Raw genomic sequence first — 26,957 nt, 5'->3', positions numbered from 1 at the left:
CAACTCACAGCAGCCTTCGTCACTCATTCCACCTGTCACAAGCACCTGTGCAGGTACATCCACCCTAAAGGATTATATAGTGGGTTTAAGGAGGGGGAACTGTGTATAGAACTGAACATCACTAAGGAGGTGCAAATTGGGTGGGCAGTGAAGGATCAGGAACCTGGTGCTTGGAGGGCCAGCTAGTGTCCTGCCTTCAAAGGATATCAGAGGGCCTGCTTATGAAAAAAAAGTTGTTGTTTAAGCTGGGTGGCATACTGGAATAATTTGCATCTGATCATTACCATGCAGCTTCCCCTAGACCCCAGTTGCTCAATTCTCACTGGTAGATTCATACGCACCAGCACAATTTTTACCTTTATATTTCTTCTGTCTCCCCCAACACATCAAATGTGTATATGTAAAAGAGAAACACAATGGCATGCAATATTCTTGTGTGATGCTTCTTCTATATTTATTTTATAAACATCCACTTACATTTCTTTGGTGCTTATTACACAGATTGCGATGTCTCAGTGATGTTACCTTCCTCAAGAGGACATCAAGCAGGAGAAATAAAGGGAAGAGGGTCAGGAGGGAGTAAAATATGGTCAAAAGAAAAGGTCTAAAAGAAGCATTTGAAAACAGAGAGGCGAGTGGCAAAGTGGAGTTCTGAGGGAGGGAGTTTCAGAAGGTAGGAAAGTGAAGGCACACTGAATAAGCGAACAGCTATTCATGGGGTAGAGTAGAAGGGACAAGGAGCACTAAGTGTTGGAGGAAGATTGTCTGTGTGCGGATATAGAGCTGGAATAACTTGCAGAGGTATAGAGGGGCAAACTGTGGAGGAATTTGATGATGAAGACAATAATCTTCAAACCAATTCTCTGGGACATGAAAAGCCAGGATGACAGGTGATCAGTTTTATTGAGAGTACAAAATCTGCCCCGGCATTTTGGGTGGCTTGCACCTTATGGATCTTGGAAGCAAGGACATTGATCCCATTGTTGTATTTTGGAACTTTATATCTAGTTTTCAAGATTTGGTCAACAAAAAATGTTTTATTAGTCGGTTATTCTTATTAGAGATACGATATCTGCAGCCTTTATTTTTTACTTACTTTTGTTTAGTGGCCAGATACTTTTCTCCAGGCATGAAGCATATAAATTTTCATCCACCATGAATAAGTTACATAACTTTTTGTTAGCTATATCTGTAGTAATGACATGCTATTTAACAGTATTATCCAGTACATAAAATGCAACAAATAACTTGCACAACTTCTCTGAGAAATATTGATGAACACCTGTCAGGACAATGGAACCATAGTTTGGGAGATTTCTTACACCTTTTCCCTGCAAGACTTGGTACATTATGCAGGAGAATCATTGTCCATGACTTAATTACATATCCATTACCCCCCTATAATCATCCGCCTAGCCTGCTCCCTGTTTCAAATGTTTCAGCCAGAGCAGATTGAGAAACAACAAGAAATTCATGCGTCGAGTTGGTAATACTTGAACATTAAAAACTATCAGCATAATTATTGAGTAGATTCATTTTTTACCAAAGTAAACACAGACATATATGCGCTCTCCATGGTACCAGCTACCCTTGGAAAGTTATATATGGCATGGAACTGTTGAGTAGCTTATGCTGTTCTGCTTCCAGAACACATCAGTCACTTCTAATATGATGGTGGAAACTAGTAGACTGATAGATCTCTGCGTAGCCACAGATTCCAAAAAGCCACAATGGTGGTTATAACACTGCAGGTAAAACAATCAGAATGACATAGGCCAGATTTGACTCTGTCTCTTTGCCTGGAGGGGGAGGCAGTGGCCCAGGATAGTGCTCTGGTGACCAGGGTTCAAATCCCACCACAACAGATGGTGGAATTTTTCTTTTTATTCATTCATGGGATGTGGGCTGGGCCAGCATTTATTGCCTATCCCTAATTGCCCTTATTTAGGGTCAACCATATTCCTGTGGTTCTGTAGTCCAGGTAGGTATGGCATATAAAGGACATTGGTGAACCAGATGGGTTTTTACGACAATTGGCAATGGTTTCATGGTCATCGTCAGACTTTTAAGTGCAGATTTTTTTTTAATTGAATTCAAATTCCACCATCTGCTGTGGATCCCCAGAGCATTACTCTGGTCTCTGGATTACCAGTCCAGTGACAATACCACTATGCCACCACCTCCCGTATTTAAATTCAATAGAAATCTGGAATGAAAAGTCTGATGGTGACCATTAAATCATTGTGGATTGTTGTAAAAATGAAAATTTAGGGAAGGAAATCTGCTGTCCTTACTTGGTCTGGCCTACATGTGATTTTAGCGATGTGGTTGATTCTTAACTGCCCTCTGAAAAAGGGCAATTAGGGATGGGCAATAAATGGTGGCCTAGCCAGCGATGCGCACATCCCATGAATGAATTTTTTAAAAAGCAAAGTTCTTTTAAATACTGCTATTCTAATAAGCCAAACAGGTGGATGGTAGCATAGAGGTAATATTACTGGATTAGTAATCCAGAGGTCTGGACTAATGAAGTGGAGATATGACTTCAAATCCCACCTTAGATGCTGGGGAATTTAAGTTCAATTAATAAAATGATAGTTTCATTAATAATGATCATGAAGCTGCTAGATTGTTGTAAAAACCCATCTGGCTCAGTAATGTCCTTCAGGAGAGGAGATCTACCATCCTTACCTGATCTGAGGTAAATATGACACCAGATCCATTTGTTTGACTCTTAACTGTAAAATGGTTTAGCGAGCCATCTTAGTTGTAAATGGCTCCCTAACACTAACTCAATGCGGATCTTGCCAGCAATACTCACATCCCAAGAATGAATTAAAAATACGTTTTGTTCTCAATGAGTTTTTTTTTACCAGTGAGTGTATGATGCTGGGTATGAACCAACTGGAGAATATTCTATCTCCAGAATTTGCTTATTTAGGTGGTGGTGTGTTATAGTTCACTCAGGGAGGCTGAGTTGCTATGGCAACGTGCGCTTTTACATGCCTGTTGTTTAGCTCCATGAATCATGCCCAAAAGACATTTTAAAGATAAACTGTTAACTATTATGTAAATGATTGACCAAAACCTTCATCCCTAAAAGATGACCATCAAACTATCTGCATCAGAGTAAAGTACATACTGTATTTTCCTTTTTATAGGTTGACAATGGAGATTCTGCGCTTCATCCCAGAGAAACCACTAACATGAAGACACAGACTGTTGCGTCTTACTTCAGGGTATGGTGCATTGCTTCTATTACTCATCACTGCTCTGAACACTTCTGTAGGACCCAGCTCACCTTACACACTCTTCTTTTACTGAATGGGCAAACAATCTACATCCTGACTTTTACCCATGGTAAACTTGAACGGGCATTCTCCAGATTGTTTCTGTCTCCCAATTACAAGGGAGCATCTACACCTTCTCCTGAAAGTATAGTCAGAGAGACAACTCATAGGGAAATGTGGGTACACATGTATAGTTTATCATTCCATAGCAATACGCTTGGCAGTACCATTTCACAACATCACCAGTACCACATTATCTTAAATGGTGTTCTTCTCTCTTCATTTTCTGCCATATTTATTTTCATTCAGTTAGATTACCCGCCTGCCTCTTTCAATTATTCTGCTAAGCAGAATTCCATTATGCATTGAATCAGGATAGTTTTTCTGTTTGACTTCCATTGTATTACAATGATTCCTAAACTTTGTGTCCTTTCATCTCCTGGTTAGAATTATTGTGTCTAGTAGAGTTCTAGCCTTTTACTGGAATTCTGGATCTAGGACAACTACGTGTGCTTGAGCTTTTTATTCACCCCCATTCGTTTTATTGTTTTATTTCTCTTCCTTTTGCATCCTCCCTATACTGAGAGACAGTCAAGGCATTTCCTGGTTTACATCAAACCTCCTCTCAAACCAATACATGGTTCAAGAGAGCAGAACAGGCTGGTTCTCTTTCAGTTTTTTTCTCTGCCTCCCTCTAAGAAAAAACCTTGGAGTGACCTGAGTGTTATGACAGCTGCGAGGAAGTTCACATAATGCCTGCTCACATCAGAAAATTGTGGGTGTACTGCTGTCATTTTCGCAACCATTGAAATCAATGGGCATAAAATTTTAATCAAAGTACCATGATGCACTGATAGACACTGGTGACAGCTGTGATTTCCCGTCACATTTACATACATTTGGTTCTCATCTGTCCTGGTATCTGACCTACTGGAGATTGAAACTTTTTTGCATAATTTTGTACTGTCTGATGGTTCTAGATAAACTCTTGCTATCTGAAAATAATAACTGTGCACAGCCACATTTCAGGACTTGCAGAAATATTGCTTTGTGCTAATACTCAGAAATACTAAATGGTTGGAATGCATGTATACACTTAGAAAACTACTCGGAGCATGGAAGCTAGTAACCACATTTTGGCAGTACAACCTTTCTCATGTTCTGTATGTTTGGAAGGTCTTACAGCTAAGATAGGAGGGAGACACACATCCTTACTGTAACTATGATTTTACACACAGATGAAAAAGTTGATAGTTAAAAATTATCAATAGGGTTCAGCTGAACTCACCAGTGTGTATTGTTTTTGTATCTGTATGGGGTTATAAAGCCTAGGTTCCTTTTGTAAAAACCTGCATGGTTCTGTTTGTCTGAGTTTCAGTTCATCTCTAATTATTCCTTTCAGAGTTACTAACTCTGTGCCTAATTAATGTTAATTGGTATAATCAGGCAGATGCACTGAGAACTCTCAAACTACCCACACACCAGAGCATCTGGTGTTATAGAGCTCACAATTCTGCCGGAATATTTCACCCTATCTAGAAACTCATGCTCCTGTTCACTTACTATGGTTGTTAAAAGGTTGGAATATTAATCATTATAAAAACCAACTTCAAAAGCCCAGAGGTGTCAATGGTGAGAGTGGAATCTTCAAATTCAGTGAGGATCTCACAAGCCTTCAACTTACCCATATCAATAGCAACAACAACTTGCATTTATATAACACCTTTAAAGGTGAAAAAACAATGCTTCATCCCAAATGGATTTAGAATGGGAAATGGATGCTGAGCCATGGAGGAGGAAGTGGAGAGTGACTGAATGTTTGGTCAAAAAAGATACGTTTTTAATGTTAGAAAGAGAGAATTAGAGGAGAGAGGGTTTTGGAGAGCTAGTTCCAGTGAGTAGGGTGAAAGTGGCTGATGGTTCAGCAATCAATGGTAAATGAAGTGAGGAATCTACATGCCAAATGTTGGCTTTTAAAATTGGCATTCAGCTTTTCAATTCATGTATCAACTTGTCAGCATTTTACAAATAAATTCCAATTTTGTCACTGGCATTGGATGTTGCCATATCAATCAATATGATTATTGCAGAAATAGGATAGGAACCTAATACAATAAAATACTGCAGATGCCGAAAATCTGAAATAAAATCATAAAATGCTGGACCTGCTGAGTATTTCCAGCATCCTTTGTTTCTAGGATAAGAACCTGTTGGGATCAAATAGAATGGGCTGGAAGCAATCAGATGTTGCCTCCTCTCATTTGTTGCAGAAGGACTTGAGGCAGAGAAAAAAGTAACAGCTAGTCTCACTATGGATGTGTTTATTTAATGTTTCTTCCCAAAGGAACTGCAGCAATAAATAAGCTGCTCAAGTGCAGCTTCTAAAAGCGTTTTCTTTATTTTCTTCCCAAACAAATTTGTGAAGCATGCCTCAGTGTTGTCTTATGTAAATATTTATTTTGTTCATTTTCATTTGAGTTCTTCTATTTGAGTTCTCTGCCTGAAGGTAGGTCCAACCCACATGATGTCCACCACATGTAGGGCAAGGAGATAGGTCCCAAATCCATCCCAGCTGGAATAGGGAATCCTATCTGATCCACACCAGCTCTCCAGCCAACTGAGCCAATCTGCCTGCCCCCCACCCTCCCCCCCGTGCACCTCCCCAATGTGAAGGTCTGCACAGTAAAAAAAAAAATGTTTATCAAGAATCTGTCTACTTCTGCCTTAAAAATATTCAGACTCTGCTTCCACTGCCTTTTGAGGAAGAGAGTTCCAAAACTCAACTTTCTGAGGGAAAAGATTTCTCCTCATCTCTGTCCTAAATTGGCGACTACTTATTTTTAAACACTGGCACCTAGTACTAGATTCTCCCAGAAGAGGAAATATCCTGTCCACATTGACCCTGTCAAGACCCTTCAGGATTTTATATGTTTCAGTCAAGCCACCTCTTACTCTTCTAAACTCCAGCAGATACAAGCCCAGCCTGTCCAACCTTTCATCATAAGATAACCCGCCCATTCCAGGTACTAGTCCAGTAAACCTTCTCTGAACTGCCTCCAACACATTTGCATCCTTCCTTAAATAAGGTGGCCAATACTGTACACAGTATTCCAGATGTGGCCTCACCAATGCCCTGTAGAACTAAGGATAACCTCCCTACTTTCATATTCAATTCCCCTCACAATAAATGATAACATTCTATTAGCTTTCCTAATTACTTGCTGTACCTACAATCGCCTTTTGCGATTCATGCACTAGGACACCTAGATCCCTCTGCGCCTCAGAGCTCTGCAATTTCCCATCATTTAGATAATATGTTTCTTCTTCTACTTTTCCTGCCAAAATGGATAATTTTACACTTTCCCACGTTATACTTCATTTACCAGATCTTTGCCCACTCATTTTACCTATCTATATCCCTTTGTAGCCTCCCTGTGCCCTCTTCACATCTTACTATCCTACCTATTGCTGTGTTATTAGCAAAGTTAGCAACCATACCATTGATCCCTTCAACCAAGTCACTAATATAAACTGTAAAAAGTTGAGGCCCAGCAGTGATCCCTGTAGCATACTGCTTGTTACATCTTGCCAGTGAGAAAATGACCCATTTATGCCTGCTTTCTATTTCCTATTACCTAGCCAATCTTCAATCCATGCCAATATGTTACCCCCTACACCATGAGCTTTTATTTTCCACAATAACCTTTGATGTGGCACCTTATCAAATGCCTTCTGAAAGTCTAATTACAGCACATCTGCTGGTTCTCCTTCATCTATAGCACATGTTTCTTCTTCAAAGAACTCCAATAAATTGGTTAAACATGATTTCCCTTTCAGAAAACCATGTGGGCACTGCCTGATTACCCTGAATTTTTTTCACGCGCGCTGCTATAACATCTTAAATAATAGCTTCTAACATTTCCCCAATGACAGATATAGTTTCCTACTTTCTGTCTCCCTCCCTTTTGGAAACAAATGCATCAACTACCTCATTAGCCACTTCTTTTAAGACACTAAGATGAAGCCCATCAGGTTCTGGGGATTTGTCAGCCCGCAGTTCCAACATTTTGCTAAGTACCACTTCCATGTTGATTGTAATTTTCCTGAGTTCCTCCCTCCCTTCCAATTCCTGATTTGCAGTTATTTCTGGGATGTTCATTGTATCCTTGATAGTGCAGACCAATGCAAAATACTTGTTGAGTTCCTCTGCTATCTCCTTATTTTCCATTATTAAGTCTCCAGACTCACTTTCTATAGGACTAATGCCCACTTTGTTGACTCTTTTTTTAAAATATCTATAGAAACTCTTACTACCTGTTATTATATTTCTAGCTAGCTTTCTCTCATACTCTAACTTCTCCTTCCTTATCAATCTTTTGATCATTCTTTGCTGTTTTTTATATTCTATCCAATCTTCTGACCTGCCACCTATCTTCATCAAAGATCACTCGGATTTAAGCATAATATATTATCTTAGATAGAGGATTAGCGAACCAACAGAAAGCAGAGAGTCGGGATTAATGGGTCTTTTTCTGGATGGCAAGCTGTAACTACTGGGATGTCACAGGGTTTGGTCCTTGGGCCCCAACTATTTACAATCTATATTAATGACTTGGATTCAGGGATAGAAGGTACTATAGCTAAATTTGCAGATGACGCCAAAATAGGTGGGAAAGTAAGTTGCAATGAAGAAATAAGAAATTTACAAATGGACATGGACAGATTAGGTGAATGGGCCAAAATTTGGTAGATGGAGTTTAATGTGGATAAGTGTGAGGTTATCCCGTTTGGTCAAAAGAATAAAATGGTGACTTATTAATTAAATGGAGAGAAACTTCAGAATGCATCAGTGCAGAGGGATCTGAGTGTCCTCGTGCATGAATCGCTGAAAGCTAGTATGCAGCTACAGCAGGTAATAAGGAAGGCAAATGGAATTTTGATTTATTGCTAAAGGAATAGAATATAAAAATAGGGAAGTGTTGTTGCAACTGTACAAGGCATTGGTGAGACCGTACCTGGAGTACTGTGCACAGTTTTGGTCCCTTTACTTGAGGAAGGATGTAGTTGCACTGGAGGCGGTTCAGAGGAGGTTCACTAGATTGACTCCAGAGATGCGGGGCTTGTCTTATGAGGAGAGATTGAGCAGTTTAGGCCTATACTCACTAGAGTTTAGAAGGATGAGAGGAGATCTAATTGAGCTATGTAAGATGCTAAAGGGGATAGACAAAGTAGACGTGGAGTGGATGTTTCCCCTTCTGGGGCATTCTAGAAAGAGAGACCATAGTTTTAGGCTAAGGAGTGCTAGATTTAAATCAGAGACGAGGAGGAATTACTTTTCTCAAAGGGTCGTGAATCTGTGGAATTCACTACCTCAGAGTGCAGTGGATGCCAGGACACTGAATAAATTTAAGGAGAAGATAGACAGATTTTTAATTAGTAATGGGATAAAAGGTTATGGGGAGAGGTCGGGAAATTGGAGTTGAGGCTGAAATGAGATCAGCCATGATCGTAATGAATGGCAGGGCAGGCTCGAGGGGCTGAATTGCCTACTCCTGCTCCTAGTTCTTATGTTCATGCAATTGTATGTTTTTTCTTTAATTTTTTTTAGTTAACCGCGGATGGTGGGTCCTCCCTTGGAATTTTCCTTTTGCATTGGAATGCATCTATTCTGTGTATTCTGAAATACCCCCTTAAATGTCTGCCACTGCATCTCTATTGCCCTTACCCTCATTTGCCAGTTCACTTTAGATAGCTCTGCTTTCATGCCCTCATAATTGACCTTATTTAAATTTAAAATAGTAGTCTTTGACCCATTCTTCTCTCTCTCAAACTGAATGCAAAATTCAATCGTATTATGATTGCTGCTACCTAAGGGCACCTTCATGATGAGGTCATTAATTAATTCTATCTCTTTGCACAATACCAGGTCTAGTATAGCATGCTCTCTAGTTGATGCCACAATGTGCTGTTCTATGAAACTATCCCAAAAACATTGTATGAACTCTTCATCTAGGCTAATTTTGCCCATCTGATTTTTCTAGTCTATATGTAGATTGAAATCCCCCATGATTATTGCTGTAACTTTCTGACAAGCTCCCATTATTTCTTCCTTTATTCTCTGTTCTATCATATGGTTACTGTTAGGGGGCCTGAACACCCCACCCCCAATGACTTCTTGCCTTTATTATTTCTCATTTCTATCCAAACAGTTTGTAAATCCAGGTTTCCTGAACTTAGGTCATCCCTCTTTATTGTGCTAATACCATCATTAATTAACAGAGCCACCCCTCCTCCTTTTCCTAGCTTCCTGTCCTTCCTAAATGTCACGTACCCTTTAGGTCCCAATCTATGTCATCCTGTAGCCATGACTCTGTAATGGCTTATCAGATCATACTTATTTATTTCTATTTGCACTATCAGTTCATCTGTTTTGTTTCGAATGCTACATGCATTCAAATAGAGAGCCTTTAGTTTTGTTCTTTTATTATTTTTGCAATATCTAGCCTTATTTGCTGATTTACTCTTAGATATGTACTCCCTCTACTCTCTGTCCCTTCCTGTCACAATCTGTTTATCATTTCCCATATTAATACCTTTCTCTCTTTCCTTGTCTCCACTCATTGCTTTTCCACATCCTCCCAGATTTGATCCCTTGCCCCCACCATTTAGTTTAAAATCCTCTCTACTTCCCTAGTCATGTGGCTCACTAGAACACCGGTCCCAGGATGGTTCAGGTGTACACCGTTTCAACGGTACAGCCCCCACTTTCCCCAGTACTGGTGCCAGTGCCCCATGAAACGGAACCTACTTCTCCCACACCTGTCTTTGAGCCATTCTTATATCTCTAATTTTATGGACCTTATGCCAATTTGCACGTGGCTCAGTTAATAATCCAGAGATTATTACCTTTGAGGTGCTGCTTTTTAATTTAGTGCCTAACTCATCACACTCTGTATAAAGAACCATTTTCCTAGTTCTACCTATGTTGTTGGTACCACGACAAATGGATCCTCCCCCTCCCACTGCAAATTCCTCTCCAGCCTGGGCCTCAGGTGAGGAGGAGGGTGGTGTTCGGCCTTGGGGGTGGCGTCGGGCCTCAGACATCGGGGTTGTGCCTTTAGGAGAAGGGGGGTCAGTCCTCTTGAAGAGGGTCAGGCCTCGGTGGGGAAGGGGGTGGTGTCAGGTCAGGTTGGTTTGGGCTTCAGGGGCGAGAAGTGGGGGTGAGAGTTGGGCCTGGCAGGGTGGGGGCAAGAGTCCCCATGGGAGTGGGGGGAGTCCTGAGCTGGGGGAGTTGGGGGCGGGCGGGGTAGAGGGCAACCCATGGGAGGGGGGTGTTGGAGGGGTGGGAAGCCCCTGGGGGATGGGGGTGCATGGGAGTTTGGCGGGGCCCGTGGTGGGAGACACTGTGTGGCTGAGGCTATTGGGGGAGTCCGGTGGGGTAGTCTGGGGGGAGTCCCTGGGGGCTCGGGGGTGTGGGGCAAGCCCTTTAGGGGGCCAGTGTGGGTTTGTGCAATACCCAGGAGGATTTAATTCTTCTAATGTTTCCTGGGTAGCTATTGGTGTAACCCCGTTGGAACCATCCGGAGTTTGCAATTTAAATCACATTTTCGGATGGTACCCAGGGAAAGTTTGCACTTCCAGGCAATTGCCATTCAAACCATACCTGGGAACCTCCGTAGGATATTTCCCAGGGCATGTTTGGGGTAACCCCCAATGCAACGCCCTGGACCTCAGAAATTAAGGCCCATTAATTTTAATTACAATAAATAGAAAATTTAAAAAAAAATAACTTCTCAAATTTGACAAAGTGATATACTGTGTACTGGTTGGTGAACGAGACTCAGTGGTAGCAGTCTTGGCTTTGAAACTTTGGATCCTTTCAATGGTTCTACAGAGAACCAACATGGACATGTCAGGCCAAAGGCTGCCCCATGTGCTGTAACCAGGCAAACTACCCACTGCCTCCTGAGCCATATTGCCAGCCTTCCCATCTCCCAACTGTCCTGACAGGGCTGATAAAATCCAGCCCTATGATTCTATGGACTCAATGGGCTGAATGGCCTCCTTCTATGCAATAATGACTCTTTCATTGTATGACTCAATGGGCAGAATGTTCCCATTGGCCTGCAGGGGCAGGCCCCACAAGCCGACGCATAAAATGATGCGAGATGATGTCGGGCGAGTGTCCCAACATTATCGTGCATCATCGCGATATTTCGGTGGGCGAGCACGTGATGATTTCCGATGTGCGCCCACAATTAATTAACGAGCCACTTAAGGCCCTTGAGGCACCAACTGATGGTGATTTTTTGGGGCCCGTGCGATCTTCAGGTAGTCGCATGGGCGCAATGGGCAGGCAGGTTGGACACATTTGTATAAACCTCATCCATGGGCAGGATAAGAGGGCTCAGTGGGGTCGCAAACGTGCTCAGTTAGATATTTATTTTTGAAAGTTACTGATACTTGCCTGTGTGAGCAGAAATACTTCAAAACTCATACCAGCTGCTTGGACGGGACTCATAACCCTCAGGTCAGCACTCTGCAGTGAAGATTCTTTTTGGGGTCTGCATGTTTCAGGAAACCTTCCCTTAGCCTGGGAATGGGAGTTGTGCACTCCACTGAGGAGGAAGGGGGGGCCAGAACGGGGAGGAGGCCAGGAGAGCACATTCAGCCTCCAGGGGAGCCATCTTTGGGAGGACAGGTGCAGGCACAAGGGGCGCAGGGCCAACAGGATGTCCAAAGCGGAAGAGGCCGCAGAAGATGCCACTATCCTGCTGCCAGGGTATACAGGCAGCAAAGCAGCAACTTCAATATATTAGTGGTGCAGTGCCAAAGGAGGCTCCGTGTCTCAAGGGAGACAGTCAACTCTATCTATCAGATGATAGGCCCTGAGATCTCCGCTAACTGTGTGGGTGGGCACCCCATGTCTGTCACTCTAAGGTCACAGCTGCACTCAACTTCTATGCCTCTGGCTCTTTCCAGGGCTCGGTGGGTGATCTTTGCAGTGTCTCCCAATCAGCTGTCCACACCTGTATCAAGCAGGTGACAGACGCTTTATTCAGGCGTGCATTGACATTCATCCACCACCGCTGGGACCAGGCCAGCCAGACAGAGCAAGCTAGAGGCTTTGCGGTTTCTGATGGCTTCCCCCGTGTCCAGGGTGCAATTGACTGCACACACACGGCCATCAAGGTGCCAGCAGGTGAGCCCGGTGCCTTCGTCAACAGGAAGGGCTTCCATTCCATGAAAGTGCAGATAGTGTGTGATCACAGCTCACAGGATGCAGATTCTACAAGTCTGTGCAAGGTACCCAGGCAGCTCCCACGATGCATACATCCTCAGACACTCCCAGGTGCCAGGATTCTTCAGTGGTCCAGCCCGGCTTAATGGATGGCTGCTGGGTAACAAGGGCTATCCCCTCAGAATGTGGCTCTTGACGCTTCTCCGCCATCCAAGAACAGAAGCTGAGCAGTGGTACAATAGGAGCCACACCTCCACAAGGGCTGTGGTGGAGAGAACCACCGGTCTTCTCAAGATACACTTCCGATGCCTGGACCGTTCAGGGGGCGCACTCCAATACCCCCCAGATCATGTGTTGGTGATAGTGGTTGCATGCTACACTCTCCACAATCTTGCGCTGGAAAGGGGGGGATGCTGTGGACGATGAAGATGTAGACGCAGTTGCTGCGTCCAGCAGTGAGTCCGAGGATGAGCACGCACAGGGAAATGCTGAGGGGGTAGACGCTGACCCGGGCATACTGCAGGGAAGTAGGGACACCCGGGAGGCTTTAATCCAATTAACCTTCAGCTAGAACACCACGGATGGACCTCCAACACAAGCCTGTGCCGTAGCTTCCATACTCGATACCTGAGTGCTACATCTGCCTGGAAAGCAACATTAACTAAGGGCCAGTCAATAGAGCCCAATGTGACACAACCCACTCATAACATCATGGGTAAGCATCCACCTGCAGAGGAAAAGAGGCACTCTCAACCAATGATCACATGTCTAAATTTAATGATATAACAAAATGATCTTAAGAAAACAAAATGACAAAGGTGTTAAACAACACACCAAGCTAATCATGATCTCATTGCAGGGTAACACAAAAGCACCAGTGAGAAACCCATGGTGTGCCTAAGGTACCTTAAATTAACGCTTTTGGGTGCTATGTCTAGGTGCTGTCCCCTCACTGGCACTGGCATCTGAGACAGCCTGCTCACTCTGCTGTCCTGTTGGCCTCGATGATCTTGGCGGATGTTCTCTGGCCCGTGGAGTCTGTGCTGACCCCGCCTGGGAGGGAGCATCGATGAGTGCATCTTGTACCTGGAATGTCTTCACTGCCGTCCCACCCCAAACAGACTGGAACATTACAGGGCTCCAGTGCCTCGTCACCCCACAGCTGCCGCACACTCACACAAAGATGCCAGGCCTGTGCCCCCTCACCACCCCCTCCCCCCGAACTTGGCCAAATGCAGCCTACATCACATTTGGCACCACACGGTCCAACCTTACAAGACACGGAGGCGCAAGCATGTGGAACGTAAAGGGAAGCAGATCGATCGGTGCCCCACCACCAGGAAGCTCCCCTCCCAGCATGTCAGCACCCTAACTTTGACATGTTTTGCAGTTGCAGCACTGTGCCTAGGCGCAGATCCTCCAGGTTGCCCCTAAAACAGTAATGTGAGTGTCACTGTACCACATGCTGCGGGTGCAGAACCCATCTCATCAACACCCTCTCAGGGTGACCTCGGCATGGCCAATATCTGCTGGCCAACCCAGCGAAGGACACAATGATTCAATGCAGTAACTGCACTCAGAGTTGGCGGGGTGGGGAGGGGAGCAGCCGGGGAAAGCCTACCTGCTGGGTTCACTGACCAATGACAACATGGTACTCATCCTTCTAGAGCGCAGGAGGTCGTTAAAGCGCTTGCGACACTGGATCCAGGTGCACCGCACCACGTCCCGGGAGCTCACCACCTCCGCCACTTCCTCCCAGACACGTTTGGTCATGTGGGGGAGCAACCTCCTCCCATCCCTCGAAATGAGGACCTCTCATCCTGCTGCCACATCCTCGAGGAGGGCAGCAAGGCAATCGTCTGAGAAACGAGGGGCACATTGGCCCCCTGCCTTACCCTCCTGCCTGGCCTGCTCACCAGCAGCGCTCTGGGGAGCCCTTCCACTGGCCATGATTCATAGCCTTTGCATGGCTGCAGGAGCACTTTTAGACAGGCTGCTGGGTCACCATCGGATCTGGCGATCATAGCAGTCCCGCCGCCGCTGGCCCACTCCCGCTGTCCTCGGGAGCCACGGTTCATGCTGGACGGGCCTTCATTGGCCTGCCCGTGCAAAATGGCGTTGCGGACCTGATTGCAGGTGGCAATTGGGTCCGCGCCCACTCCCACAGAAAATTCTGCCCTGTGAATCAGAGTGTGGTTCAAGTCCCACTCCAGGACGTGCAAGTAATCGAGGGTGATACCTCAATATGAGTACCTCTGATAAAGCTCCCTCAGGACTATTTTCAGATGAGATGTTAGACTCAGGCCCTGTGTCCTAGTTGAATAAAATAGATCCCACAACATTTCTCAAAGATTAAATCATCAAAAATCTCAGTGAAATCTACAATGAAATTTAAAATTTAAGCCGACTGCATTTGTAAACTCTTATTGTGACTGATGATTGTTTTGATTCCAGTATTCACTCATGGATCTCCTCTCCAAGATGGTGGGTGGTCTGCCTCATTTTGTTCGTTGTATAAAACCAAATAATGACCGTCACGCCAAGAAATTTGATCAAGAAAAGGTGTTGGTACAGCTTCGATACACGGGAGTTTTGGAGACAGCTCGTATCCGTCGACAAGGATATTCACACCGCATTCTCTTTGCAAATTTCATTGAAAGGTGAACAAACCAACTTTTCACTTGTTACTTTTGTAGCACTAGAACATTGTGAAAACCTTGGCAGGAAGAGGCTATTGTGCTATCATAGGTGTGATTGGTATGCCTGGCATATTCATTTGTGCTTCATTCTTTGAAAGCTTCTTTTTATTGCCTATCCCCAGTTTCCATAAAACATCAAGATGCTTACTTGGCCTTCTGTTGATTTACTGCATGAGGTCTTGAGGTACAGTGGGTAGCATCTCTACATCTAAGCTAGAAGCTCCAGATTCAAATCCCACCCAGAACCTGATGGCCGCGGAAGGTGTGTTAGTGGTGTGGTCAAGCAGGTTGATTGTCAATCTGTAAATCCTTCTGATATGCCTATGGCAGGCGGTAAGAACGGGAGAGTCTCCTGGTTAGCCAGACTGTGTAGTAGCTGCAGCAAATAGCCTCCCAAGTTAAAAGATTCCACGGGCTCCATGGCAAGCATCCTTGGGGCCTGTTAGAGAGAGAGTGTTATAGGGTTGATCTTCAGACAACTTTCTTAGTGGAAACATTTGCTTTTAGTTACAGGACAGCAGTACCAACTACACGCTTTCATCAAACTCCATAACTAAAGAATTACTCTCCCTGTAGAGGTTCCCCGTTTTCTAACACATCGGTTTACACAGATCATGTGATCTTACAGCACAGGAATATTCTTAAAGCTACAGTCCAACATTTCCCAAAACTATAATTACTACATTCCTCCCTCTTTAACTTTTCTGTACATTTTGTATTTACAAGGATATTTATCTCGTGACATTACAATATTTACAAAGGTCATGAAAGTACATGTCTGGTCTTTCAGGTGGCATCCTGATAAGTGTGGAACGTCGTAGCTCCACGACTTCAGATTCTTTTGTAGAAAACACATTCTCTGCAACCCCATTAACATCAGGTACCTCATTAGGCACATGCAGTTCAGTGTCTTCCTCTCTGATAGAGACATCAGGCATGTCTGTTCTTGGTTGAGCATCTTCAACAGGAACCAGTGGTTCTGTAATGGTTACGGGTCTAACAATAACTTGTTGCGGTAAGTCTCTTTTTCTTACATGATCCACATGCTTACGGGTAATCCGTTCCTCCACTTCCACGTGGTATGACAATGGTCTGGTCACTGAACTTACTTTACCAGGTAACCACTTCAGTCCTCCACCAAAATTCTTTGCATATACTGTTTCTCCAACAGTAAATTGTCTCTCATGACTATGCACATCATGCTTCACTTTTTGGTTTCCTTGACTTTTCTCCACCTTCCCCTCCAAATTGGGAAGTATTAGGCTCAGTCTTGTCCGAAGATGGCACCTCATCAATAATTCTGCAGGTGTTGCTCCAGTTGTAGTGTAGGAGGTTGTCCTGTAGTGAAATAGAAAATGAGCAAGATTGGTCTTCAGCAAATCACCTGGTAACTTTTTCATTCCCGCCTTAGCAGTTTGTACTGCCCTTTCCGCCAGTCCATTTGATGACGGATGGAATGGTGCAGTCTTCACATGGTTGATATCGTTGAGGCTGATAAATCATTGGAACTTGGCACTCATAAATGCACTGCCATTATCCGAGACGACTACCTCTGGCAACCCATGGATGGTGAAGCACTGGAGTAGTTTTTTTATAGTAGAATTTATGAGGTAAAGCCGACGTTGGAGGCTTTACCTCATAAACGTTCAACCACTTGGATTGAGCATCTATAATCAGTACAAACATGGTTCCAAGGAAAGGACCGATGTAGTCAATGTGCAATCGCACCCAGGATCTACCAGGCCACTCCCATGCGTGTAATGGGGCTGACACTGATAACTTTGTAGCTGCTGACATTGCACACAGTGTTTTACCACATTTTCAATACCACCGTCCATCCCTGCCCACCAAAGATAACTTTGCGCTATGGTCTTCATTCGGGAGTTCCCTGGATGGACACTGTGTAGCTCTACTATAAGTGGTCCCCTTCCCTATGGAGGAACTACTACCCGTGTACCCCACAATAGAATACCATCTTGACTGCTCATCTTAAGTCTTCAGTTGAAGAACAGCTTCAATTCATCAGAGACTTGTTCCTGGGACCAACCATGTAATGCTTGGTCTCTCACTCGAGACAGGACTGGATCACAATTTGTCCAGTTTCTTATCTGCCTGGCACACACTGGCAAGGAATCTAGAAAATTCATCACAAGACAAGTTCCTGTGGACAAGTTCATCGTTCTCTTGCAAAGAAAGGCGACTAAGGGCATCAACATTTGCTATATGAACCCCTGGTCTATGTATAAAGGTGCAATTATATGCTGCCAAATTTAGGCCCATCTTTGTTTGCTTGTGGAGGCTATGGGAGGGATAGCCTTTTCCTCGCTAAACAAACCCAAAAGTGATTTGTGGTCTGTTACTACCATGAAATGTCGCCCATGCACGTATTGGTGGAATTTTTTTGCACTAAGGATAATCGATAGACCTTCTTTTTCAATCTGAGAATATCCTTTTTCAGCTGTGGTAAGCATCCTGGATACATAGCCTATTGGCCTTTCTGTGCCATCATCCATTTTATGAGATCGTACTGCTCCCACTCCATAGGGGGACGCATCGCAAGTTAGCACCAATTCCTTTGTCTGGTCATAATGCACTATCAAATTTGAAGACCGTAAGAGCTGTTTTATTTCCATGAAGGCTTCTTTTTGGGCTGCCTCCCAAAACCAATGCTTTTTTTTTCTTAGCAGTGAATGTAGAGTGGCCAGAACTCTGGATAAATTTAGTAGAAATCGCCCATAATAATTTATCATCCCTAAAAATGATATAAGTTCAGAGGTGTTCTTAGATGCAGGTGCCTCTCTTATTGCTTTAACCTTCATTTCAACCGGGTGTAACCCTTGGGCATCTACCTGGTGACCCAAATAGATTACTTCATTTGCTTGAAAAGTGCATTTTTCCTTCTTCAGGTGCATTCTTGCTTGTAAAAATCATTTCAGGACTTCCACTAGATTAGCTAAGTGTTCATTTTCTGTGAATCCAGTTATAAGTACATTGTCTGGGTAGACCACAACCTGTGGTAGTCCCTGCAGTAAGCCTCTGAAAATGGCACAGGCCCAGGAAACATGGAGGGCAGGCTTGTATGTTGGTATAACCCTTTATGGGTTTTTATGGTGACGATTTCCCAGGAGGTGTCATCCAACTCCAATTGCTGATATATGTGACTCATGTCAAGCTTTATATACGTTGTCCCTCCATTTGGTTTGGCATATAGTCTTCAGTTTTGGGAATAGGGTACCTGTCCAGTTTGGCTGCTCTGTTGACCATTAGTTCATAGTCCCCACAGATCCGGTGGGTCTAGTCTGGTTTAAGGACAGGGACTATGGGTGCTGCCCACCCTGAGAACTGAACTGCTTTTATGACACCCAGCGTCTCTAGCCAGTTCAGTGCAGCATCAACCTTCTCTCTCAGGGCGTATGGCACCAGTCTTGCTTTTAAGAAGTGAGGGTTTGCTTTTGGATTCACATAAATCTTGGCCTGTAGGCCTTGGATTTTTCCCAGTTCATCCTTGAAGACGGTATCATTTTTTTTAACAGCTCTAGTAGTCCACCTGCTCTCAACTGGAAGATTTTGGACCAGTTTAATTTAATCTCCTTTAACCAATCACACCCTAGAAAGCTTGGCCCTTCACCTTCTACCACCATCACTGGTAGCTGTGCCGATTGGTGTCTATAATGAACACTTGCTTTGTTGATACCTTTTACTTTGATTTCTTCGCCTATGTACATTTTCAACTTGGCAGATGTTTGTTCGAAATGTAATTGTTGATCACCTTTATTTAAATATCTGAAAGAGTGTTCTTGTATTACAGCGGTAGAAGCTTCCATGTCTACTTCCATTTTTAATGGTTTACCATTCACTTGCACTGTAACAAATATTGGCTCTCTTCCCAACTTTCATGTTGAATAGTGAATAAATGTCAGAATTTGTTGTTTCAGGCTCTTCTACACTATAGACTTCATTGGACTTCGTTTGTTGTTTGGAGGCATGTTTAAATCTCGCTTTGCACTGTCTCATTATGTGTCCACTTCTGTGACAAAATTAACATCCTACTTTTTTAAATTGCTAATCGCTAGAAGGCTGATTGTTTCCACGTCATGGAAAGTTATTTTTCGATTTAGTTGCTAAGCTGTTTCCTCTCGTTTTTCAGTTAGCAGGGGCCACTTTCCGCTTCGCAGAGGAGTCCTGGCTTTCCGCGCCACTTTCAGCTGACTATTCCTCCCAATTTGGAGTACGGTGCCATTTTGCTCCCCTTGAATTGCTTGTAATTCCCTTATAGCGCTTTTCAACACCAGCATTATTTTTAACTCTTTCTTAAAATCAAGATTCACTTCAGCCAGCAATCTTCGCTGAATAGTGTCTTTTTGCATGCCACATAGGGCAGAATATTACGCTTGGCATGCAGGCATGTGCCCAACATGCCCGAGTGTAAAATGACGCGCAATGACGTTGGGCATGCATCCCGACATCATCGCACATTCGTGTGATATTTCGTTCGGCGGGCACGCACCAGGGTCAGCTGCACCTCCACCGATAATTAAAAGGCCTATTAAGGCCATTAACAATCTAATTAAATTCAAATCTATGCTGCCCATGTAACCTTACGGCTACAAAGTCACATGAGGGGACATGTTTTATTAAATTTTTACTGTTTTTATTAATTTGGTAAACAATTCTTCAGTCTCCCTGAGGCAGCTCAGGGAGATTGAAGCGCTCTTTCTCATGCATGTGCAAGCTGTGCGAGGCCTGGCTCACCCTCCTCCCCCCGCCCGCACAGGCAGCGCTCAGCACTGCCATTCGCGATCCACGCAGGGCAGGCCTTAATTGGCCCACCCACGTAAAATCATGGTGCGGAGCCAATCTCGGTCAGCAGTCAGCTTCCCCCCCGAGCATCCCCCCTAAGCACTCCCACCAAGGGAAAAATCCTGCCCAGACTAAACAATCTCTGAGCATGGCATTCAGGGTTTCACCAAAATCACAATGTTCCATTAGTTGCTTTAATTTCTCCACATAGGTAGTAATTGTCTCACCTGGGGCTCTATTTTATGAATTGAACCTGAACCTCTGCATTGTGACTGAGCGCTTGGGTTTAAAATGTCCCTTAATGACATCTACTCATTCACGGAAAGTCTTCGAATCTGGAGCATTGGGGGAAATTAAGCTTTGAAGCAAACTGTAGATTTTGCTTCCACAAATACTCAGGAGGATAGCTCTCCTCTTTTCTTCCCCCGTGATTTTGTTTGCTTGAAAGAAGAACACAAGCTGTTCTATAAATTGAGACCAATCGTCTGTGGCTGGCTCAAAGGGATTGATTCTGCCAAACCGTGGCATTTCAGATGAATATATCTTCTGTTATTTTTAACAAACTTAAATACTCACAATTTCTGGGCAAGGTACAGCACTGAATCTGATTTATCCTCATCGCCAGTTTGTTATAGAGTTGATCTTCAGACAGCTTTTCTTAGTGGAAACATTTGGGTTTATTTACAAGACAGCAGTAGCAACTACACACTTATATCTAACTCCATTATTAAAGAAGTATTCTCCCTGTAGAGGTTCCCCGCCCTGCGAACACATTGGGTTACACAGGTCATGTGATATTACAGCACACGAGTATTCTTAAAGCTTCAGTCCAACATTTCCCAAAACTATAATTACTACAATGAGAGATTTGATTCACCTGATCCCATCCCAAAAGAATCCAGGTGGAATGGCTGCAAGCTGCCTCAGCCTCACCATGTTCCTGGCCCAATTTCCTGGCACGAGGGCCATCAAATATTCACAGCGGACTTCTGCTTGCATTCCAGCCACCAAGACAGAACCTGTCAATGGCCCCCAAGGAAAATCAAGGTGGTGTTACAGTATCTGTAGTGCTGTAATTGTATTGGTGACAGCTACATGCAAGAGGCCTTTACCAGGAAAACTGTCGGGTAGAGAGGATTTCTGCAAGTAATTCCTCTTCTATTTGACCAATGTAGAACAATTCCCACCACTCACAAGCGCCCCAGAGAGGGATAGTGACTAGGAAGCAGAGTTTGTGGCGGGATCCAAAGACAATGGCTTTGATCTACTCAACATTTAGTTGGACTAAAATTTCTGCTCATCCAATACTGAATGTCAGGCATGCAGTGTGAAAAATCAGAGACAGTGGAGGGGTTGAGGCAAGTGGTGGTGAGGTAGAGCTCAGTATCATCAGCATATAAATGAAACTCGATGTGCTTTGGATCACTGGGCGGCAGCATTTGGATGAGAAATAAGAGGGGGCCAAGGATTTATCCTTGATCCAAGAACAGATAATGAAGCTGCGTCTCAGAATGATGTCACATACCCATCCTCTCCACTTAAATGACTAGTTACGACAGATAATGTGCAGGAGCAGGCAGTCTTACACATGGTGCCAGCAGTTGCAGGGAAATCCTCAGATCCTACATGCTCCCTAAAATATTCCTTTCATTAGTTTTCATGGATGGAAAATTACTAAGAGCACCTGTGATTTGGTGAAATTAGTCTTTACCTGTAATGTGACATTCTTTCAGAAAACTGTTTATTTTTATTCTTTACAGATACTATATTCTTGCATTCAAGTCAACTGAAGAACCACCAGTGAATCCTGATATATGTGCTGCCATTTTGGAAAAAGCTAAACTCGAAAATTGGGTTCTGGGGAAGACCAAAGTAGGGTTCTTCATTATATTTTTTACTTACCTGTTCATTCAGTTGTGTGCCTAATTTGGCATTGAAATTTTCTTTAGTTGAATTATGCGGCTTCTTATTTGGCATTTGATTGTTTAATTGGTGTCAGTCTCAACTCAGTGGTAGAATGCTTGTGACTTGAGTCCAAAGGTTGTGAACTTAAATCCCGCTCCAGACATTTTCCTTTCATTCTCGGGATATGGGTAGTGCTGGCAAGGCTGGCATTTATTGTTAATTTCTAGTTGGCCTGAGAAGGTAACAGAGGACCTTCTTTCTTGAACCAAGCAGTGAGATTTTATAAATTGAGTGGCTTGCCAGGCCATTGTAGAGGATAATTAACAATCAAACATGTTGGTGTGTGACTGGATTCACATACATGTCAGACTGGTTAAAGATTACATATTTCTTTTTCTAAAGGGCATTTGTGAGCCAGTTGAGTTTTTACAACAATCTAACAGGTTCATAGTCATTTGTACCAGCTTTTAATTGCCAACTTTGTAAAATGCCCATTACCATACCCCTTGAGCTAGATTGGTTCCTTTGGTGAGAGCATTGACATATAAGATTCTGCAAGAGCTTGACAGTGTAGACACTGAGAGGTTGTTTCCCCTGGCTGGGGAGTCTAGAACATGTGGACACAGTCTCAGAATAAGGGGCTGGTCATTTACGACTGAGATTAGGAGAAATTTCTTCACTCAGAGGATTGTGATTCTTTGGAATTCTCTACCCAAGAAGGACGTGGATGTTTCATCATTGAATATATTTAAGGCTGGGATAGACAGATTTTTGCTCTCTCAGGGAATCAAGGGATTTGGAGAAGACAGGCAGGAAAGTGGAATTGAGGCAGAAGATCAGCCATGATTTTACTAAATGGCAGAGCAGGCTTGAGGGGCTGAACTACTCCTTATTTCTTACGTTCTTATGTTGAACAAATAATTTAGGCTGACATTTCAGGACAGTACTGAGGGAGGACTATATTGTGGTCTTTTGATGAAATGTTGAACTCACAAACCTCTGTACTCTCAGGTGGATGCAAAAGACTTCATCGCAATAGTCGAAGAATACCAAGGAAGATTTTTTGGTGTGCTGGCGAACATTTGTCACTTAGCCAACATTACTATAAGCAGATTATATAGTCATTTATCTCATTGCTGTTTGTGGCACATGGTTGTGTCGAAATTGGTTATTCAAAGTGTTAATTGACTGTGAATTATTTTGGGATGTTGGCAGTCATGAAAGCTGCTATATAAATATAAGGGATGTAAAATTCAGTTGCATAGTGCTGCTGGAGGAGGTGCTACAAAGGCATAACACCACTTTTCGCGACACATGCCCTAACCAGCCGATGAAATGTCAGGATTTCAAATTTGTGCAGTGTTAATCCTGGCAATGAAATCATGCCTCACTCTGCAAAGATCAGGTGAGATTCCAAGATGGGCTGTGCACTAATGCACCATAAAAGGCAAGATACCCAAATTGCATGTAAGGTAATTTTTAACGACCTTTTCTTTTATAAAGTGTCTGGTGGGGTGTTTCTGGAGATCTTTTGTGTAAGCTCCTGGATTTGCTGCAAAGTGTTGTTGCATCCTCACAGGGAGGACAGAGGGGTAGGTGACCTATCCACACAAAGGCTGCAACAGGTATGGGTAACAGAAATGGCAGTGGCTCTGGGTCAACAACATGATAGGGAGGTGGAGCAGAGACTGCAAAGAAGGTGAACTCTGCATTATGCCCTTTTCCAACTTTGAGTTGGATTCCTCTATGCTCTTCAAGAGAGCTGTGGGCTGTCCAACATGCTAATGTACTCAGCATCTCAATTTGCATGTGCATTACACTGTGACCATCTTTCTGCCCTACAGTTCACTTCACCATCACTTGGATTGCAGCAATATTCTTCAGTGCAGCTTCCCTTTAAGAAGGGCAGGCTGTCTTTAAGAAAGGCAGGCTGGCTGCATCACGTGGTTTCTGAACAATGCTACTCAGCCCACGTTAAGCACAGAGGCATCTGGCAGAATTAAGAAGAAGAAAGCAGTGTGGGACTCATTCAGTCAGATATTACCATCATGCAGATGAGGTGGGAGTACAAATCTGTGTGATGGTAATCATGATCTGAATTAATACCATTGGACTGTGAATAGCGATTCTCACACCCAAAAAACAAGGCACATGAATTTCTAGACCCAGGTATTTCTTTCATAACAGCCTCTTAAAAATCTGCCAAATAATGAGATTTTATCTATATTTTCACAAAATGAACCACTTCATGAACATTTTAAAATTAACTTAGTGACTTTCTATTTCAAATTTTTGGAAGAAGTTACACAAGATTTTGTAACATGAAAACACACAAGAATGAAAAGTGCAACTAGGGCAAATAATCTTTTCAGACACAAAATATATTTTAAAATGTCCTATAATATAAATTTAGCAAAATACATATATGCACAAAACCTCTGGTGAATGTCTATTATTGAATAAGAAACATCAAACATTTGATAATGCAAGTTTGATATTAATATTGTAATCATTTGGTGAGGAAATAAATCATGGAGTAGTTCCCAGATGGGAGTAGAGGAAACTGCATCAGACCTGCATGCATTTGGCAAAAATCACCTTTGTTCTAGTGCTAAGACTATATGCTAGTAATCCTCAAGGTACAAACATAATGACATTAGTGTAGGGTTGTACAAGAACCTTCACAGCTGGCCAGCAAATGATAGAAACAAAGGCCCAAGAGAAAAACAGCCTGACAAATGTAATAAAGTTTGATCCCTGGAATCTGTGCTGCTGCATTTTCCTAGAAGGCATGTTGTGGTCAAGTTCAAGACCTGTAACTCAATGGCTGACATCAATCTGTCAGTAACATGTCTTTGCAAAGTATATTAATTTTTCTCCACAGGTTCATGAGAAATGATTTCAGTAGGATCATAATTGTGGCAACAAACATTTAAATAATAAAATACATTGGGAGTAATTTTTAACTCCATCAGGCAGTAGCCTGGTGAAACAGATTGCCTGCCTTTATGCTTGATTTTTATTCCATTGATTTAATTTTAACACAAATTGTCTGGGCCCTACAACAGACAAGTAATCTATTACACCAGTTACCACCCAGATGGCACCCTTAGACTGGGTTCAAGGAAATTCCAGCCAGGCCATTTTTTGGTCGCAGACTGATATAATCAAGTTACTCAAATGTCAATTAAATTATACACTGTTAAAAACTTGGAGATAGGTTATCCACCATACCTTCATCCAGGAAATAGTCTGTGATGTAAGAGAACATATAAGAGAAATCACTAAAAAGGGAATAAAAATTCAATGTAATAATTTGAATGGTTTCTAATAATGTCACAAATATTGCTGAAAAAAGAGACATGCTGTCAAAATATTTCATCTTGCACGCATTCGATTAGCTTGCAAGAAATTACTAACAGTAACCGGGGAACAACAAATCGTACTGCATGAGAAGAGAGTGCTGATTGATTGGGTGCTGACAGGAGGCGATGGTATAGTGGTATTGTCACTGGGCTGGTAATCCAGAGACCCAGGCTAATGCTCTGGGGACCTGGGTTTGAATCCAGCCATGGCATATGATGGAATTTGAATTCAATAAATATCTGGAATTAAAGGTCTATTAATGACCATGAAACCATTGTCGATTTTTTTTTGTAAAAACCCATCTGCTTCATTAATGCCCTTTAGGGAAGGAAATTTGTCGTCCTTACCTGGTCTGGCCTACATGTGACACCAGACCCTCAGGAATGTGGTTTGCTCTTAAGCGCCCTCTGAAATGGCCTAGCAAGCCACTCTGTTGTATCAAAACCACTACAAAGTCACAAAAAAGGAATTAAACTGGACAAACCACCCCGCATTGACCTAGGCACCGGAAATGACAACGGCAACCTCAGCCCTGTCAATCCTGCAAAGTCCTTCTTACTAACATCTGGGGGCTAGTGCCAAAATTGGGAGAGCTGTCTCATGGACTAGTCAAGCAACAGCCTGACATAGTCATCCTCACTGAATCATACCTTGCACATAATGTCACAGACACCGCCACCACCATCCTTTGGTATGTCCTATCCCACCGGCAGGACAGACCTAGCAGAGGTAGTGGTACAGTCGTGAGAGAGTTGCCCTGGGAGTGCTCAACATGGACGCTGAATCCCATGACATCTCGTGGCATCAGGTCAAACCTGGGAAAGGAAACCTGCTGATTACCACATAGTGCCCTCCCTCAGCTGATGAATCAGTGCTCCTCCATGTTGAACACCACTTGGAGGAAGTACTGAGGGTGGCAAGAGCACAGAATGTACTCTGGATGGGGGACTTCAATGTCCATCACCAATAGTGGCTAAGAAGCACCACCACTGACCGAACTGGCTGAGTCCTAAATGACAAAGCTGCTAGACTGGGTCTGCAGCAGGTGGTGAGGGAACGAAAAAGAGGGAAAAACATACTTGACCTCATCCTCACCAACCTGCCTGCCACAGATGCATCTGTCCATGACAGTGTTGGTAGGAGTGACCACCACACAGTCCTTGTGGAGACGAAGTCCCGCCTTCACATTGAGGATGCCCTCTATCATGTTGTGTAGCACTACCATCGTCCTAAACGGGATAGATTTCGAACAGATCTAGCAAGTCAAGACTGGGCATCCATGAGGCACTGTGGGCCATCAGCAACAGCAGAATTGTACTCAAACACAATCTGTAGCCTCATGGCCAGGCATATCCCCCACTCTACCATTACCATCAAGCCAGGGGATCAACCCTGATTCAATGAACAATGTAGGAGGGCATGCCAGGAGCAGCAACAGGCATACCTAAAAAATGAGATGTCAACCCGGCGAAGCTATAACACAAGACTACTTGCGTGCCAAACAGCATAAGCAGCAAGCAATAGACAGAGCGAAACAATCCCACAACCAACCAATCAGATCTAAGCTCTGCAGTCCTGCCACATCCAGTCATGAATGGTGGTGGACAATTAAACAACACACTGGAGGAGGAGGCTCCTGAAATATCCCCATCCTCA

The 26,957-nt window shown here is 43.4% G+C and overlaps 1 protein-coding gene across 1 annotated transcript in view; it reads left to right on the top strand.

Annotated features, from left to right (window-relative positions):
• The window catches only part of myo3a (myosin IIIA), a 599,990-nt gene that overhangs the window by 418,580 nt on the left and 154,453 nt on the right, over window positions 1–26,957 (top strand). Inside the window, exons 23-25 of the mRNA XM_078535585.1 lie at window positions 3,162–3,239; window positions 14,986–15,191; window positions 21,791–21,902. Of these exons, the coding sequence (XP_078391711.1) occupies window positions 3,162–3,239; window positions 14,986–15,191; window positions 21,791–21,902 (396 nt within the window). The remainder of the gene's footprint in view (window positions 1–3,161; window positions 3,240–14,985; window positions 15,192–21,790; window positions 21,903–26,957) is intronic.

Source organism: Cetorhinus maximus, chromosome 3, assembly GCF_964194155.1.
Source record: "Cetorhinus maximus chromosome 3, sCetMax3.hap1.1, whole genome shotgun sequence".
Lineage (NCBI taxonomy): Eukaryota > Metazoa > Chordata > Chondrichthyes > Lamniformes > Cetorhinidae > Cetorhinus > Cetorhinus maximus.
The sequence above is the reverse complement of the archived record's forward strand: the minus strand, read 5'-3'. Positions and strand labels throughout refer to the sequence as shown.